At 40.9% G+C, this 17644-nt stretch overlaps 1 protein-coding gene across 9 annotated transcripts in view; it reads left to right on the plus strand.

The window, feature by feature from the left end:
- Positions 1 to 17644, plus strand: part of vps13b (vacuolar protein sorting 13 homolog B) — a 360621-nt gene that overhangs the window by 76893 nt on the left and 266084 nt on the right. For all 9 annotated transcript variants that reach the window (XM_020606753.1, XM_020606747.1, XM_020606748.1 and 6 more), the window contains exon 17: positions 5997 to 6181. In XM_020606753.1, the coding sequence (XP_020462409.1) occupies positions 5997 to 6181 (185 nt within the window). The remainder of the gene's footprint in view (positions 1 to 5996; positions 6182 to 17644) is intronic.

Here is a 17644-nt window from a genome sequence, read left to right on the forward strand (position 1 = left end):
GCCCCACCCCTTTAACCAGATTGATATCTGTGTGATAAAATAAGTTTTCCCATCCCCCAAGTTACTGTTCAATGTGAAGTCCTTGCATGATTGATAATGTTCATTTGGAGGCTTTGCGAGACACTCTTTTGTAGTAAGATAAAAGAGGGGAGTTGAGAGCAGCCCATAATTCACTCTGGTTATTTTCAAGAGGGGTCAGTGACCTTGGCTTGGACAGATGGGGATTTCTGCAATACTTCAAATCAGGTTGTACCATAAAGGGGAAAAACTAAAGGTACAAAGTGTCAGTCTTCCTCCCCTCCATTTTCAGAATGATTGCTTTTAAAGAATCTTTAAAAACTGGAAAACAATAGTGGTAGAGGATTTTGTTAGGTTTTTGAGTTGGGGAATGTTTGTGGTGTTTACTTAAGGTAGAGTGTGACAGTGAATGATCTGAAGAAACTTCAGATAACTTATCACTGGTCCGTAGACAGTGGCTATCTATCTGTTGTATCTATCAGACAAATATGTCAGCCCATAATGAATTACATTAGTGTTAATGTGGTCTTTGTAAATAGACACAGATAAGTGAAGAGAAAGTAGCCCATTGTGAGGACAGTCAAAACTGATTGACTGTCTTGACTTTTTGTTCCCTCTACTGCCTTGAGTCTACTCTACATTACTTTTTGAGTTCTGCCACTAACCAACAGTTGGAGTAACATGTTCCAGGTCATGTGGAATTTCCCTTTTAGTTCACATTACAGACAAAATCCGCCTGTTGCAGGGGATGTGTTTGAGTGCACCTCCCTCTTTCTCTGTGGTCCCCTGATGAACCAAACACCTTGCTCCATTTGTCCTTTTGATCCCTGTTGGCTGTGCCACTGTATTTTGGAAGGAGTGAGGGAACTGATTTTTGGTACTGAACAGGATATGAGTAATAACAAAAATGAACGTTCTGGAAACTGTGCACAGGTTCCGTGCTTGTATTCTGGGATGCGATGTAAACCATTAGGACCAGCTGCTCTTAGTGAATTTCCTTAAATCATGGCAAGATGCTGACCTTAAAAAAAAAGAATTCACTCATCATGTTTGACCCTGCAGTTCAGCCATTACAATTTGCTTTATGCTTGCTTTCTCGGTAATGTCCTCTTTCAGAAGATCTCCACTAACACATGAACTGAACATCTGCATGTATCCAACACACACATAATTGTGTGTGTATATATATATATATATATACACACACACACACATACTCCAACCAGCTTTCTTTAATTAAGCTACATTTATTTATGTCTGTAAAGGTACAAAGCATCAAGCCACCAGTTCTGCAGTTCCTGAGTTTGTACAGGAACTTTTCCAATGGGCTTTTTTTTTTTAACAAGACTCCCCATTTTATGTATTATTTTACCTGGAGAATAACGTTTGACCTGCAAGGTTGCAGTCTCTGTCCTTATCTTGCCTACGCTTGCTGTTTTTCCATAATTCTTTTCTTCGAGTTGATTATATTTTTCTTCCTTTCTTCTTCTTTTTGCTCAGTGTGCAGTACATGTATCCTGTAACTGTTATAGATACATGGCATAGTTTACATGCTTACACACATGTGCATACACAGTCTTTTCAGGCTTAAGTATTGGCAGCTACTTGTATAATTGTTCCAGTTGCAGGCTGTTAAATCAGCAGGCCTCTTGTCAGCTGTGACCTCATTAATGTTGCTGATCATGCTCTGGCTTACTAAGTTGTTGATAATCGTTTCTTTGTATGTGTGTACAGGTGTGCGTGTACATGTGTTGGCAGGCAAGTATATACCGATGAGCCAAAACATCATGACCACTCAGTGAATAACTTGGATTATTTCAGAAAAGCAATGGATGTTAAGAACTGGGATTTATTAGATGGTAGGTCAGTTCTCATAGCCAGCATACTGGATGTGGAAGAAATGGGTAGGCGTAAAGACTTGAGTGTTTTTGACAAGGGCCAATTTGTTATTGCCAGATGACTGGGTCTGAGCAGTTCTGAATCAACAAGGCTTGTGAGGTGCTGCCTAGCAATAGTAGTCTCAGAGGAGATAAACTGATAATAGCTGGTTGGGCCCTCAAGGCACAAGGACAATGAAGGTTGCCTCCTTTGAGGCTAGTGTGACACAAGTCACCGAACATTTTAATCATGGTTATGAGCAGAATCTGTTGCAATCGTGCATTGCACTATGTTGCTAACCCCTGTCCACCATCTAAACTGCCTACAATGATCACAAGAGCATTGTAACTGCACTGCAGAGCACTAGAAGGAGGGCACCTAGTCCAATGAGTGTACAAGACAAGCCAGCGGAGGGAGTGTGATGCTCTGAGCAGTGTTCTGCTGGAAAACCCTGGGTCTAGACATTCATGTGCCACCTAGAGCAGGAGAACTTGAAGGATCTTTTGCCACATATTGGTGCCAGATACCACAGAGCACTTTCAGAGTTCTTGTAAAGCCAGTGCCTTAGTGGGCCAGAGCTGTTTGGGTGACGTGGTATACCAACTGCATATTAGGCAGATCAAAATGTTTTGACTCATCTAGGTACATGTTTGAAAATGTTATTTTGTGTCTGTACAGGTATGTGCATTGTTGTGCTATTGTGTGTCTATGTACATTTGTGTACGGCCTCTGTAAGGCAGCAATCACAGCCTGTTGGAGCCCCAGCTGTATTTGTCTAAATATAGTCGTGGCCACAGTCAGGCCAGACCAGGAAGCTGATTAGCCTGAGAACCAATGGCCAGAATGGATCTCAGCTATTATGATGTGAAAAGAGTTTGGACACGGGGTTACCCAGAGGCTGTTGGAATGGAAAAGTTAGTGTAAGTAGGGCTACCTTATGCTAGTAGTAAGATTACATGCTAGATGGCTTTGAGTCATGCTTGGAACTAACAAAAAAAATATTTTGTGAGGCTTCTATGTTAAGCCTGCTCACTTTTAAATTTCACTCAGTCATTTTAATGACTTAAAATAATTTGCCATCTCTGCTTTATGTCCACATTTGAGCATGTGCACAGAGGAAACAGACTAAGTAAAGAGCACCACAGCTGGTATGATACTCATGACGCTGACTCTCGACCTCTGCACAACACCATTCCTGTTTTGCCAGATTTTGACATGGGCAATGGACAGAAAAGACATTGTGCAACCTGTTAGCCAGCCACCAAGCAAAGTACTCAGTAAGTCCACCAATTGGCCTGTCCTAGCCTTGGTCCAGTTCTTTGTCACTCAGTCATGGTACCAGCGGTGGACAGGTCAGGAAATGAGACCTAATGTTGTTGACATACTGTACACCAGAGGAAAGCATATTTCATTGGCTGAAATGGAAATGCCTTTTCGTAGCTCTTGACTAATTTTGATTTCCTCTTGACTTTTTCCTGGTGGCCTCTGAGTTTTAATAAAAAGTTATTTTACTTAAAGGACTACTATGAGGTCAGTGGCAGGCTTTTCAATGAGGTACTTAACTTCAAGCCAATGACCTGATTTCTTAAATTATGAGTCACGATCCAAAATGGGTTGTGGGCCCAGTTCTGGTGGGTCTTAGCTTTCTAAAAGTAGAAATGTGTTTTGATGAGATGTGCTTTATAGACTCTTGTGAGATGTATTTTAGTGTAGTGATTTATTACTGCTGCAGCAGGTATTGGTTTAGCTATTTTTACCTCATAGATACTTTTGTTTTTATCAAAGCCTGTGGTAACATTGAAATAGCTGCTTGCCAGAAAGCTGTTTACCATGTTACAGCAAGAAACACTGACTGTGCCAACTGCTTAATGAAATCTGACGGGTGTCTGGCTGTCCTTGCGTCTAACATTCCAAAAACACCCTAATGAGAGTTTCTGCTTCTCATTTAGCTCCAATGTTCAAGTTGCTTTTTGCAAAGAAGTGGGCATAATATAGTAAAAACAGGTGTGTAATTAAAATTTTAGGCGACCACATGGGCATGACAGCTCCCCCGAAACACTATAAACACTGGAATAAGCCAACAAACTTTCATCCCTTGCCAGTCCTCCTATTGAAGTGGCTTTGCAGGCACATTTGCTCTGCATGTGGGGACATTGTTGCTGCTGGGACCCCTTTCTTTTGTTCAGCGGAGATATCCAGCTTTGTGTACACACAGAGGCATGCACATGTTTGAACATACAAAAACACACATGTAAATTGGTTTGATTGATGTCTTGCTGTATAGCATGTAGCAGTAGTCATTTTTAATAGGAGAGAATAATGACATTGCATGATTCACCAGTGTGCCAAATGCACCACATGTTGCCCAGGAATTTCAAAATGTGTCGAGGTAAACCCGTTGACCTTGTCAGGTTTGGAGTTTCATTTGTTTTTTCTGTACTCTTATATCTCTCTTTATCAAACACTTGCTTTTTGTCTCATAGTAGTGCCCCCTGAGACAGCAAGCGCTTAAAAGCTCTGGGCCTGACTGTGCACAGCTAACAGTTCATGTCACCCAGCCGAACCACCCAGGAGCGTAACAAAGGTAAAGATAGAGACACAGAGAGAGACAGGGAGGGAAAAAGGAGGAGTTAAATGACTGCAGAGCATCTGAACAGAGGGAGAGACCCTGTGACATATCCCACACTCTGAACTGGGAGCAGACCAATATGGATGTGTGAGTAAACGAACTGTGATGCTTTTTACTGACACACTGCAGCCATCTCTGGAATTAGTCACAGATCCATTTTCCTTGAGAGTGCTGCTCAGAGGGCAGAGACTCTTTGCCTCCATCACATTATGAAGCTCAGCAAGTGTATGTGCCCTCCCTCCCCACAAAAACAAAATTGGACGTATACGTGCAGGGGGCACTGCCAGTCCTCAAAAACACAACCCAAGAACCTCTCAAGTTCATAGAACAGAAGAGAGGAAAACCGGAGTGAGACAAAAGAGGGTTGTTTACCAGCATTTAGTTCTAGGCTCCCTGAGTGTTTTTCTAGTGTGTGGTGGTTCCTGTGTAAAGGGAATTTTTGGTGGGGGTGGGCGCAGAGGCGAGAGAGTGAGTTGTGGACAGAGATGAGTATTCATGATTATGACAAATGCACCATCATTCTCAGCACTGTGTATAATGCCATGCCTTTGGTGTGTGTGCGCATGTGTGTGGGAATCCCTCTTTCTACTCTTGCTGATGTCATAGGAGCCATGCTGATACAGCCTGGGTAGAAGTGGAGCTTTGAGACCCGATTCAGGGAATTGAAGGACGGTATATACTGTATGTGTCGGATTGTTTGCCTGTGTGGTATCAGAGATGTGTGAAAAGTGTGTTTTGAAAGTGTATCGTTATGAATGAGAGTAGGCAAGGGAGTGAGACAAACATTACAAAAGCAGAATTAAAGAAGTGAAAAAAGTGTCTGTGTGTCAGATGATAGATGAGAGCATGGTCCACTGAGGTTCTGATGGACAGGGGGCTGGAGGACTCCATCAGACTGTGCTGTTACCTCATTTCCCTGAACACCCAACTCACCAACTCATTTGCTTTTCACACACACACACACACACACACACACACACATACACATACATACACTCACACAGATCCTCTGCCTCCACTTTTGGAGACAGATGAAATGTTAAATGCATAAAGATTCTTTTCAGGGTCAGGTTTCTGGGCTGTACATCTCTTCACATAAATCATCATCACAGTTTTGACGGAGGGAAGAGAAGGGTCGACAGCAAAAACCACCTACCTGCCAAGTAACTAAGGAAAGCTTGACTTGCACTTGGTACTTCTTCAGTTTGCTGTTGGAATCTAGTCCTACCTATTTGGCCCTTTGTGCTATCAATGAGCTGTTTTATATTGCAATGTAATATTGATGGATTTGTGGAAGTTCTGAACCATTAGTTTCCACTGGTGTGTGTTTCATTCAGTGTATGTTAGCATTTATGGGCAACTTTTCATTCTTTCATTTATTATTGTCACTGTATCCTGACACTCTCTCTCCTTCACCCCATGTACTCTCTCTCATCTTACTCTTTCTTTGTGTGTTTTCCCTTTCTTGCAGGAGCAAAAGGTCTTCGGTCCCCACCACAGAGATTATTTTTGAGCTTCCACATTTTACTGTACAGGCCACAAGGGCCCAGACGATTTTGCTCCAATCAATTTGTCAGAGCTGGACCCACAGCACAATCAGGGGATCTCCACTGACACTCAGCGAAAGCCTGCTCAATGAGGTGTATAAAGCTCCAGGTAAACAACATGCTCAACATAGATCATATGAAGTTATTTAAACTTGCCTGTTCTTCAACAGAAAGTCTCATAAACACAATCATGTAGATTCATGGATTTCTGATACCTGACCAAGGTAATAATCTGGGTCTTTTTTGCTGATTTCTGAGCAACTACAGCAGGGAAAAAGTGCTTTCAGGGCTGTCTTACTGCAAACCCAACTCTTTCCAACAGACAAGTGGTTGCTTTAGGTGTTTGAAGAAAAAGGGCCTCTGTTTATCACAGAGGACAGAGGTTGCTTTCCAGTGCATACGTTTGTAATTGCTTAGCAAGGCACTAGGGTTAGTGTGCGTTTTTTATTTTTTCATAATTCACTTGGTATTTTTGAGTAGCCATTATAATTCTGCAATGACAACTCAGTCATTTGGCAAAATAAAAAAGATACCCACACAGAAGATTAATATCCTTTAATGGCTCATTTAGTAATTCAACCATGAAAAGTCCGTGAACAATGAACAAACTGCATCACTTTGCTCATCTGGTCTCTGTTAGTATATTGTATTAGATGTTCATGCATTCATCATTGTAGTTGATTTATTGAAATCTCCCTTTTCTCAAAATGCTTTTACTCTCCTCTGTTTGTTTAGTCTATTTCAATAAAATCCCGTTTCTTAGCACCAGTAACTAGTCAAATAGACATATGTTACTGAATGCAGCTTAAAATTATTTAGCTTTTTATATGAAACGTTTTACAGTTACTCCTCAGGGCTCAGCACATCATTTGTCAGACTATCATTCACCTAAAATAAGTCAACCTGATAGTAGCCAGTGTGCTACAGGCAAATGGGCTTTAGGCCCTGTAGCAAGAATGCAAACACATACCCAGAACTTAAGGTCTCCAAATGTACACTTTCTCATGAGATACTTTGGCATAAAGATCAACTTGTTTTGTGCCCAGTTTGGGGTACTAGACCTGCATCCAAGGGCAAATGAACTCTGAAACTGTTTTACGCTTCATGTCGCCTAGAATGTACTGTATGAATGGTCAAATAATAAATTTTGTCCCTTTTTAAAGAAAAGGAGGGGGGCCTGAACGCAATAAAACAGTAGCATTTCTCACGACAGTAGCATCTGGACAGTCCTCTGGAGGGCCAGGGATTTTCCAACTCATTAGGATCGTGTTGTTTGGTATGCCGTCAACATTGTCCCTTGGCCAAGCCGCCCAAGCTACCTTCTTCACTGTTGTGTAGCTGCCAAAATTTATGAAGCTGGTCTCCCATGGAGTGAAGTCAAATATTCCTCTCCCCTCTCTGCCTTTCTGTTGGAACAGAGCTTGACTAGCAACATGAAGAAACATTTGCACATCTGGTTCATGTGCTGGCAGGTTAGAAAGAGAGCAAGGGGGGGCAATAGATGATGTATTGTGCAAGTATATTTTTAGTGGGGGAAAATAACTGCATTAATTTCTGTGATATAACCAAATATGTTTAGTACTGTCTCTGCTGTAGAAACTCTGGTGACATTCATAGGTCTTAAGGAAGATGTTAGCTGTCCCGGTGCTTCTCAGTCTTTGTGTGACAGCTTAAGCATGTCACACAGGATAAATGGAAAAAGAGGAGAAGCAAGCAGTGAAGATGAGTTTGCAGAGTGGAATGAAAATGATGTGGACTTTTTTGAACTATGTTTTGATAGTGCATCAGCCTCACTCCCACTGCAACCTTCCTTAATAGTCCTTGTTCCTGTGGGCCCTGTGGTTGTGTCCACACTGTAATGTTATGGTGGGGCCTTGCTGGCTTCCTGCCTTCCCACCAACGTCTCTGCTCTATTTTGCACTGTGTTGTTTCCTTAACTAAGACAAACCTGGTGTGTTTTCTCCAAAGGCCTCCTAACTCCTTATGAAAAGCTCACTGGAGATGGTGCTCTTCGTTTTTCATTATTTAAATTTGTCTAATGACAAATATGGGGGCCATACCGTTAAACTGCTGAGATTGCGCTACTTACAGTACTTGGCCCTCTTTGTGGTAACAGCGGTTACAATCTTAGCTGCCTTACTTGGGTGCATTTTTCCCCTGGTGTGACTTACCAGCTGACTGTCTGCCACTGTTTGTGGTAAAAGCGTTGTGTCTGTTATAACACTTAGAAGATTCAGATCTACGTCCAGGTTTACTGTAAGTCCAGTGTTCGTTCTTGTGTCACCAACTAGCAGTCATCAAGCCACTGCCAGAACAGAGCTGACACACATGCTCAAGCTGAGGCCAAACAAAAAACGTGGCAAACAAAAACTGTTCTCTTTGAGCATGTGCTTTTTTCATTCCCTTAGGAATTCCTCATCTCTTTGTCCTTTTGATGTTATGGGTTTTTCAACAGTGGCAGGTCTAGCTGATAACACAGATGGTGAGTGTCCTTCACAGGGAAGTCACGTGGGTGGGATTTTATTCCTTGTCTGAAGTAAATTCTGCATTTCAGCAAGTGGAAAAACTTAGAAAACAAAGCTTTACTTTTAATCTTAAGGTACTGACAGACTGTAAAATGTCCTTCAAAATAACTGGTAGGCTCAGATTAATGTATCATTCAGAGACTTAAAAATCATCACAGCTGACTGGAACACTGCCACTAGGATTTGTAAGGCTTCAAATTATTGTGTTGCCCAATGGTAGCTACAGCAGTAACCCAGTGAGCAGCATATGCAATATAGCCTGTGTTTGTTCGGCAAGCCCAGAGAGATGAGTGAAATCAGAACACAAACCATAAAATCTTCATTTCTTCCTTCAGAATCTGACATTGTCAGTCACTGCTGTTATATGGCAGGATGATTTTTTTTCATTCATTTCCACTGCTGCTGTAGTGTCCTTGATTCAGACAAGAGTACAGTTCAAGTTTTGCCATCACCTTTTGCGTTCCACTGAAGCTCACACAGTGTTGTATTTTTTTGAACAGCTCTGTGGCAAACGGTATATCATACTTTGTCTGGTGAGAGTGGTCCATAATGAGGTGTGTGTGTGTTTGTTTTTTGTGTACACATTAGTATAAGCATTCTTGCAGTATGTGCCCCCTGCCCCTCAGCCTTGTCAGCTACTCAGTGAGGGTAATAACTGCTTTTTTCAGCTCTGGCCCACTGCATTCCCTCCTTCATTCCTCCCATTTCTATTTCAAAATTGACTCATCTTTCTTGTTTTCAGTTTTGCTTTTTGTTTTTGCTTTTTCTCATACTGTTTTTTTTGTCCATATTTTAAATTCTATGCTGCTAACATCATTTTTCTCCCCCATTCTCTCCCTTTTTCCATCTAATCCTGTTTTTTTTTCTCCTCTTTCATGATTGTCAGCAGCCAGCTTGTCCTGTATGTTCATTTTGTTTATACAGAAGTGCCAGGATGCTATGGTGGTTTGCAATAGCAGCCATAGTCGAAGAGGAGCCTGTAATTCCTACCTGCCACTGTTAACCCCAGATTCAGTGACACACACTGACCACAGTGACCCCACATACTGTTCGAGTCTGCATGGATTTGTGAAAGAGTATACAATATGTTGTGCATCTAATTTGGTATAGGGAACATGTAATCTCAGTGCACAAATCCATTTGGTCATTAGTCACAATATTTTGGATATTCAAGAGCTGGACACATTTGCGTAACCTGTGTTTGGTTTCTCTTGCACATTACATTATTCCCGAATCTTGTAGAAATGGCACGTTTCCAAGCTATGCACATACTGTAGGTACCTTTGATAATGCCACTGGAAAAAGAGAACAGCTATTTAGCAATCACTATATGGAAAACAATAGGAGAAATGTAAAAGTTTACATAATATAGACACCATTATCAAGAAAAGGCAAAATCACCGTCTGTCTGTCCACTGTCTGTTTTCATAGTTATCTGCCCCCTGTATTTTAATCTCACTCGGTGCTTAATAAAAATGTTGTCAAATTTAAAAACTGTCATGCATCTTAGTGACTCGGGTTTTGAAGAAATCTAGTTTGCCGTGAACACGCAATCTTTTTTTTTTCATTGTTTCCTGTTGATGATAGCTTTATTGGATTTTGATTCATGCACTTTTTTCAACATTGTACATATCTTTCAGTTTCTTCAGGTGTATTTATAGCTCAGTACACAGTGATGATTCACAGAGCTCACCTACAGATGGTAGTACTCTGGCCTGGTGGAATATGCACTGGCGATCCTTTACTATGCTTATTATGACTGTGGTTGTGAAAATATTGTTGTTTGCCTTCTACATATGTGTATTTGTTTGTGCACGACCATTTGCCTATTCACTTGCATGCCTGGTTATGTGATTTTTGGGTTTTTGCACTCTGCCTCATTGAAAAAGGCAAGGCAACTGTATAGACAGTGCCTTCAGAAAGTATTTAGTCCACTTTTTTCATAATACAGTATATTGTATTGAAGATGGGGCAGCACGGTGGCGCGGTGGGTAGCACCGTTGCCTCACAGCGAGAAGGTTCCAGGTTCACGACCTTTCTGTGCGGAGTTTGCATGTTCTCCTCATGCTTGCGTGGGTTCTCTCCGGGTACTCCGGCTTCCTCCCACTGTGCAAAGACATGCGGCCTAGGTTGATTGGTGACTCTAAATTGCCCGTAGGAGTGAATGTGTGTGTGTGTGGTTGTTCGTCTGCATGTTGGCCTGTGATGGACCAGCAACCTGTCCAAGGTGAATCTGTCTGGGATTGGCTCCAGCCGCCCGTTCGGGACTAAGTGGTATAGAAAATGAGTGAGAGTGAGTATTGAAGATGGAATCTTAAAAAAAATTAAAATTGAGTTAAATATTGTGAGTTTTAGGTTTAGAGTAATGTAAATCAAATGCTTAGAATGTGAAAAAAAGCAAATAAAAAAAAGAGCAATTCTGTGGTTTAGTTGTGTTGTAGGTCCTGGAACACACTCCTGAATGAAATGCATAATAAGTACCCAAAAAAATGGAAGTGGGGTGAGGAAGATACTTAATTTATAGCTGGGGAAGTAAAGCTAATTTATTGTCCACATAAATCTCCAGTAGAGTACATCTCAGCCCTTTCTCTTTCCATTCATAAAATACTTTAAGGCTGGGTTAAATAGGTGATTGCATATTAGGTTAGTATGTATATAGCTGGCAAACTAAACTGTTTTCATTTCATTTAAAATCATCGCTGAATTTCTGGTAATAAAATTGTGTCTAAACCTATTGTGAGATGACTGTACTCTACTAAACAGTAACACAGGGAGAGAGGTATCTCAATTTTTAGCATCTGTTGAAGTATCATCTAATTGTGGATATTTACAGTATTTTATTGAAAAAGTTAAGAATGTCTGTTGTAGTGGCCTGAACTTTACTAGTGTACAGTTCCTTATAAATATCCCTAAAGCACTCATTTATCCCATTAGATACTGTAACTACTCGTGCAAAAATTGAGACTCAAAATTAAAAATAAAAAAAATATCAAAGTTTTATGAAAACAAGTTTCCTTTTTGTCACTATGGCTTTATGGTGGGCAAATGGCAATTTCTGTGTTAAAACTGAAGTCTGCAACACTAAGGTGAAAAGTGAAAGGGCCTAAATACTGAAGCCACTGTACAGTATATAGTATCTTTTTTTCACTGACAGTTCTAAGATTGTCACAGAAAATCACTAGGGCTGTACCCAACTAAGAGGTTTATCAGCCAACTAAGATTCAGCAGTTCAGTTCAGTGCAACTATTTGATTGTCTGTCTGTCTGTTTTTTAAGCTTATACTGTCAGAAAATCAGCTGGCATGAATTTCACTGATTTTGCCCACATGAACATCGGTAATCAAATGCAAAAGAGTGGCTGGAACACATTTCTGTGCATTTAAAAATCATTATACAGCTGCATACAGTGCCAGATTTAAATTGTGAGCTATTTAAATTGACAGTATATAATGTCAGGCTGCCATATGGATTGGTCGGAGTAATGAGGCAGGCAGCACACTTGTACTTCTGTTAAAATAATTTTCTTATAGGCCATTTATTTTGAGACATTGTTATAACCTAGTTTACCAACTAGTTTGAGTTTCTCCCATCAGTCAACACACTGATGAATATATATTTATAATTCCTCTTTGAAATCTTTTCCCAGCACATTTTTGTGTGTTAGGTGTTTCGGTTTTTAATCCTGATGTTGCTTTGCCCACTGAGGGGTTGGTTCTGATTTGCAATGAATTTCAGGGATTCTTCATTGATAAAGTTTGGGCTACTAGACAAAATATTCCCAGGCCACTACCTTATGCATTGCCTTTATCTCATGTATTTCATACCCTGTATTCCTTTATTCTGATCTCTCTGCCTCAACTTAAAAAGTGGGTGTTACAGCTAAAGTCTGCCTCCTCCCCCCTGGACCCTGTCCCAGCCAGGATTATTAAGGAGGTTATCGACACTGTTGGGCCCTCTCTGGTCACTTTTATTAACTGCTGCCTTAGGTCGGGTTCGGTTCCCACCGCCCTTAAGCATGCGGTAGTTAGACCACTCCTTAAGAAACCTAACCTCGGTGCTTCCCTTCCGTCCAACTTCCGCCCAATTTCCCTACTGCCTTTTTTATCTAAGGTTATGGAAAAATTGTTCTTACCCAGTTGCAGTCTCAACTGGATCGTCTGGATGTTGCTGACAAGTTTCAGTTAGGCTTTAGGCCCCGTAATAGTACTGAGTCAGCATTACTAAAGGTCCATAACGACATTACCTTGGCCCTTGATGCCAAGCTCCTCGTTACCTTAGTTCTTTTAGAATTATCGGCAGCTTTTGACACTGTCGACCATGCGGTTTTACTTTCTAAAATCAAACACCTCGTTGGCCTGAGAGGCGCGGTATTAAACTGGTTTATTTCTTTTTTGACAAATAGAACCTTTTCTGTTATTATTGACGACTTCTCCTCTAACATAGCCCCTCTTACCTCAGGCATCCCTCAAGGTTTGATCCTGGCACCGTTACTTTTTTCGTTATTTATGTCACCAATTGCTTCAGTTATATCAAGCCATAATGTTCATTTTCATTTTTATGCGGATGATATTTAGATTTACATGCCGCTTATACAATCCGACTCGAATGCACTTCCTCCACTATTGCATTCCTGATATTAAGCAATGCCTCGCCCAGAATTTCCTTCATTTAAATGAGAGCAAGACTGAATATATTATTATCCCCGATTCAGCCACGGTTGTATCCAGTTTAGGTGCTTCAGCCCCCTCACTCACAGATAAAACCTTGGAGTGATATTTGATAGCGGCTTTAATCTTGATAAGCAGATCAGGGCCGTGGCTGAGACTTTTAACGAAGGTGAAGCCTTTTTTATCGGGTGCAGATTTAGAAAAAGCCATCCACGTTTTTACCACTGCACGACTAGACTACTGTAATGCCCTCTACGCTGGTATTTCTTAGTCTTTGCTTCGGAAGCTTCAACTGGTCCAAAACGCTGCGGCTCAGCTGCTGTCGAACATTCCTAGGTATGCCCACATCACCCCCGTCCTTCTCTCCCTACACTGGTTGCCAGTACAGTGGAGAGTTGAGTTTCAATGTTGCTATCTGTCTTTAAAGCTATATATGGCCTCACTCCGCTGTACCTGTCGGATCTACTATCTATCTATGCTCCACACAGAGCTGTGTGCTCCTCAGAGCACTTGTCCTTGGTTGTCCCACAGCCTCGATATAAAAAAATGGGGTGACCGTTCTTTTGCTGTGTATGGCCCCAGACTCTGGAATTCTTTACCGCTAGAGCTTCGGTCCATAACCAAGCTAGTGGTTTTTAATGTGAGCTGTGAGTTGTGCTCAACAGCATAGCATTGTGTTGAATGGGAGAACTGCAACTGTCTATTCTGTGTGCACATCCAACCAGTAGCCTTTAAACAGCTATATAAATAAAGCTTTATTATTATTATTATTATTATTATTATTATATTATTATTACATTCTTTTAGCTTCCTAGGCCTGTCCAGATGAATGCATGTCACAAACATAGGAAAAAGGGCAGTACATTACAATTTAACAGAGGGACAAACAAACCAGACACACATATGCACAACCAGCCACATTGTAATAACCATTATAAAGTCTTTTCTTTTATAAAAGTAGACCCCAGTGTTTGAAAACGCTTTTGATAGAGTATAAATCTCACCTTATTTGCCTGAAAGGGAGTTGTAGCTGAGTACTATTTGGCTAATTGATTTTAGGTCATGGATAAACTTCACAAGGACTGCACAATGAACTGAAATAATATTGAGGAAAATCAGCAGAGATTTCTCTGCCACATCATAGTGACAGCTGTAGTAAACACTGGACTAATCAGTGCTTCTTTTTTTTTTTGGTGGTTTGTTTCTTTTGCCTTACCACTAGCCATAGCCAGAGGCATTATGTTTTCAGGTTGTCTGTACATCCTCCTCCTTTCCAGGCCATTCTTGTGAATGGGACATCTCAGGAACACCTTAAGGGAATTTCTTCAAATTTGGCTCAAGTGTCCATTTGATGAGATTTTGGTGGCCAAAAGTCAAGGTCATAGTGACCTCATTTGGCCCAACACTCCCAGGTTGGAGGATTCATACAATCACAAACTGTAATTTTAGTTTTTCCTTCAGTTGAGCCAGGCTCACCTGTTGACTGACCTCAGTTTTTGTGGGAACTTTTTTTTTTTTTTTTTAAATGCACTTTGTCTGAACATTGGTCTCACTAGATGAATCTTTGTGAGACCAGTGCAGGATCTAATGGCAGTGCTATTGCAACACAGAGTGGAATGGCTTGAGAAAACATTTAATTCTCACATTTGCTTCTGTGTTTGTGTCTTTCAAAAGGCTCCATTTTGAAATACAAAAGATCATGGTAACTTAAATTCGTATAAATTTGGCATTTCCACCATTGACATCAGTGATAGATTTAGCTTCAGTGAGGAAACCAAAGCTAGTTTACTGGTCACAGAACTCTGTAGTGGTCTGGACTAGGATAAGAGGAGGGGGGCTCTGGTAGATGTTTGGTGGTGGTGGTCACCAGACATGCTCTAGATGATTGCTGGGTGATATAAGAGCTGTGACATACTGTATCTTTAGCATGAGAGCTATAAAGGCAAGAGAACAGAGGAAGAGAGAGCAAACCATATAATGAGCAAAATGGAAAGAAGGAAAATAAAGTGTGAAGTGAAAGGGAAAAGGAAATGGAGAGAGTGAGATTGTGAGGTGGACCTCAGTACCCCAAAATAAAGCTGGGCATTGGCACTCTATTAAACCCAGCTTTGGCACCTAATTGAACGGCAAGTTAGATACATGCACATATACACACACAAACACATGTATACTGTATGCCCAGATGCATGTCCATTTCCATCTTTAGCAAATCCATATGTAGTCCATAAAATTACAGCGTATGATCCCATTTAAGGTAAATGACAGCAAGAATGTTTGGATACACTGAACCTATGCTCTCACTGCATAGCGATTAAAGCATGTTGGTGATAATGGTCCAGGACTTATGGTCTCACTCATAACAGTATCATTATTAAAACAAGTCTTGTTTTTACAAGGTCCCCCTACACAAACAATGTGGGGATGGAGGTCAAGAGAAAAATTAAGAAGCAAGTGGGGAAAAAAATGGGTGAAAACTGTTCAAGGTTACATTATTGAGCCTTATTTATCCTTTTCTTCACAAAGAGATTTCTCACTGCTTGGAGACAAATGCAGTCTGTTAGAACACCATGTCAACATCAGTTTTTATGCATTGTTACACTGCATGAGAAAGTCTGCTGCCATCATGGCCAGCAGTTCACTTCCCTGTGATCTAACTGCCTAAAGGAGCATGGGTCTGACGCAGATCCCTCTGTGGCATCATAAGTGGTGGTAATAACTCTGTTATTAGAGGGGGAAAATTGTCCATTTTCATACATCTGTCACCTCTGAAAGCTGATCCCTGGTATGCTGCGCATTTACTATAATGTTGTTTAGTCCCAGAACATACCCATCCATGTTTTCTTCTTCCAGGTTGCCCTCCTCAGTTGTTCTCAGTTTTTGTGTGCAGATTTTGGCTCATGTAGCCTTCTTACTCACAACCCTAATGTTTCCCATCTATTACTCAAGACAAAACAGAGGAACATGCAGGTTTGCCCTGTTATATAATGGGCCCAACACAGCCCATGGAGACTATCCTTTTTCATTGTCTCACAACAACAGTGAAAGACAGAGACAAGAGCCTTGTTCATGGTCTGGGCTTGTCACAAATGTCAGGGAAGTGATGGGCAGCTTAATGAAAACCCTGAAATGTCTATTTCACCATGGCCTGGCCTGTCACTCAAGTAGCTGTACTTCTTTGAAGAGGTAACTTATTGGTTTGAAAGAAATTTCTGCCTGTCTACTTGTCTCCTTCATGGATTGACAACATGGAAGAAAGAAAGCAGGAAGCAAAGGAAAGAAAGAGGGCTTTCTCATCTATACGCAACCTGACATTAAAAACACGTTGTGTCAGCATCAGAAAAGTAATAAATAAATCTCTGATGGAACTTGAGATGGTTCTTGTCAATGAAAACTTCAATGAGCTACAGACAGCCCTTGCTCCACTGCTGGCAGAATGTGATGAAGTTTTAAGTTAGTCCAGACTCGGGCCATTCTCTTGTTTTCTCTCTTCTTTTGTCTTCCTGAAGCGCTCTGCTTTTTCTCTGTTGCTCATTCAGCCCAGAGCGAATGAGAGAAGCCAGCGAAATCAGAAGCATGTGAAGTCATTTCTCTCTTGCTCTCAAATATATACACAGTTAGTGACTTCAGACGCTCATCAGGGGACATCAGGCTTGCCATTTTGTGCTGCGATTCTCCATTCATCATTCCCCTTTTCCTCACACTGTCCACTGGCGTCTTGCAAAAGACAATATTTAAAAGAAATCAGAAGTTGCTGCGTGTGCCAAGTAGTTTTTCTCCTCTTTGTTTGAATTGTTGCCCATGTTTCTGCCATGGGAAATAAAATGTGAATCCAGACATGCTGGAGAGCATGGATGGTCTAAGTTTAGGATTTATACATAGTTTCTCAGGTACTGTATTTTGCCACTTACTGCTAAATATAATATACCATTGGTTCAGTATAGCTTTTAAACTGGTGGTTAATCTCAACAATCTGTCCTGAAACATCTATTGTGTAGCCTGACTGGTGGTTGGTAGCTGACTAGGGCAGTTTAGTTACAGTAGCTTGGCCAAATATGGGTAGGGCTGATTTAGTCAAATTTAAGGTTTTATCATTTAGACCTGCCACACTCAACTCATCTCCCCTATGGAGGGTAAACTGATGAGACATGAAAACCCCCTTCAACCATGGTTAATGAAATGTTACAGTGATAAACACTTATAGGTCCCTACAATGTATCATCAAATGATAGTGTGTTAAACTTAAGACAAATCACTGTGGGCAAAATACAGTTAAATTAAAGTATACATCACTGTCCTGTCTCATTATATTGAATGTTCTGCATTAACAGATACTAGTTGAACTAGTAACTATTGCATCGCTGAAACATTATGATCTTATACA

This window comes from Monopterus albus, unplaced genomic scaffold, assembly GCF_001952655.1.
Source record: "Monopterus albus unplaced genomic scaffold, M_albus_1.0 scaffold81.1, whole genome shotgun sequence".
Classification (NCBI taxonomy): Eukaryota; Metazoa; Chordata; class Actinopteri; order Synbranchiformes; family Synbranchidae; genus Monopterus; species Monopterus albus.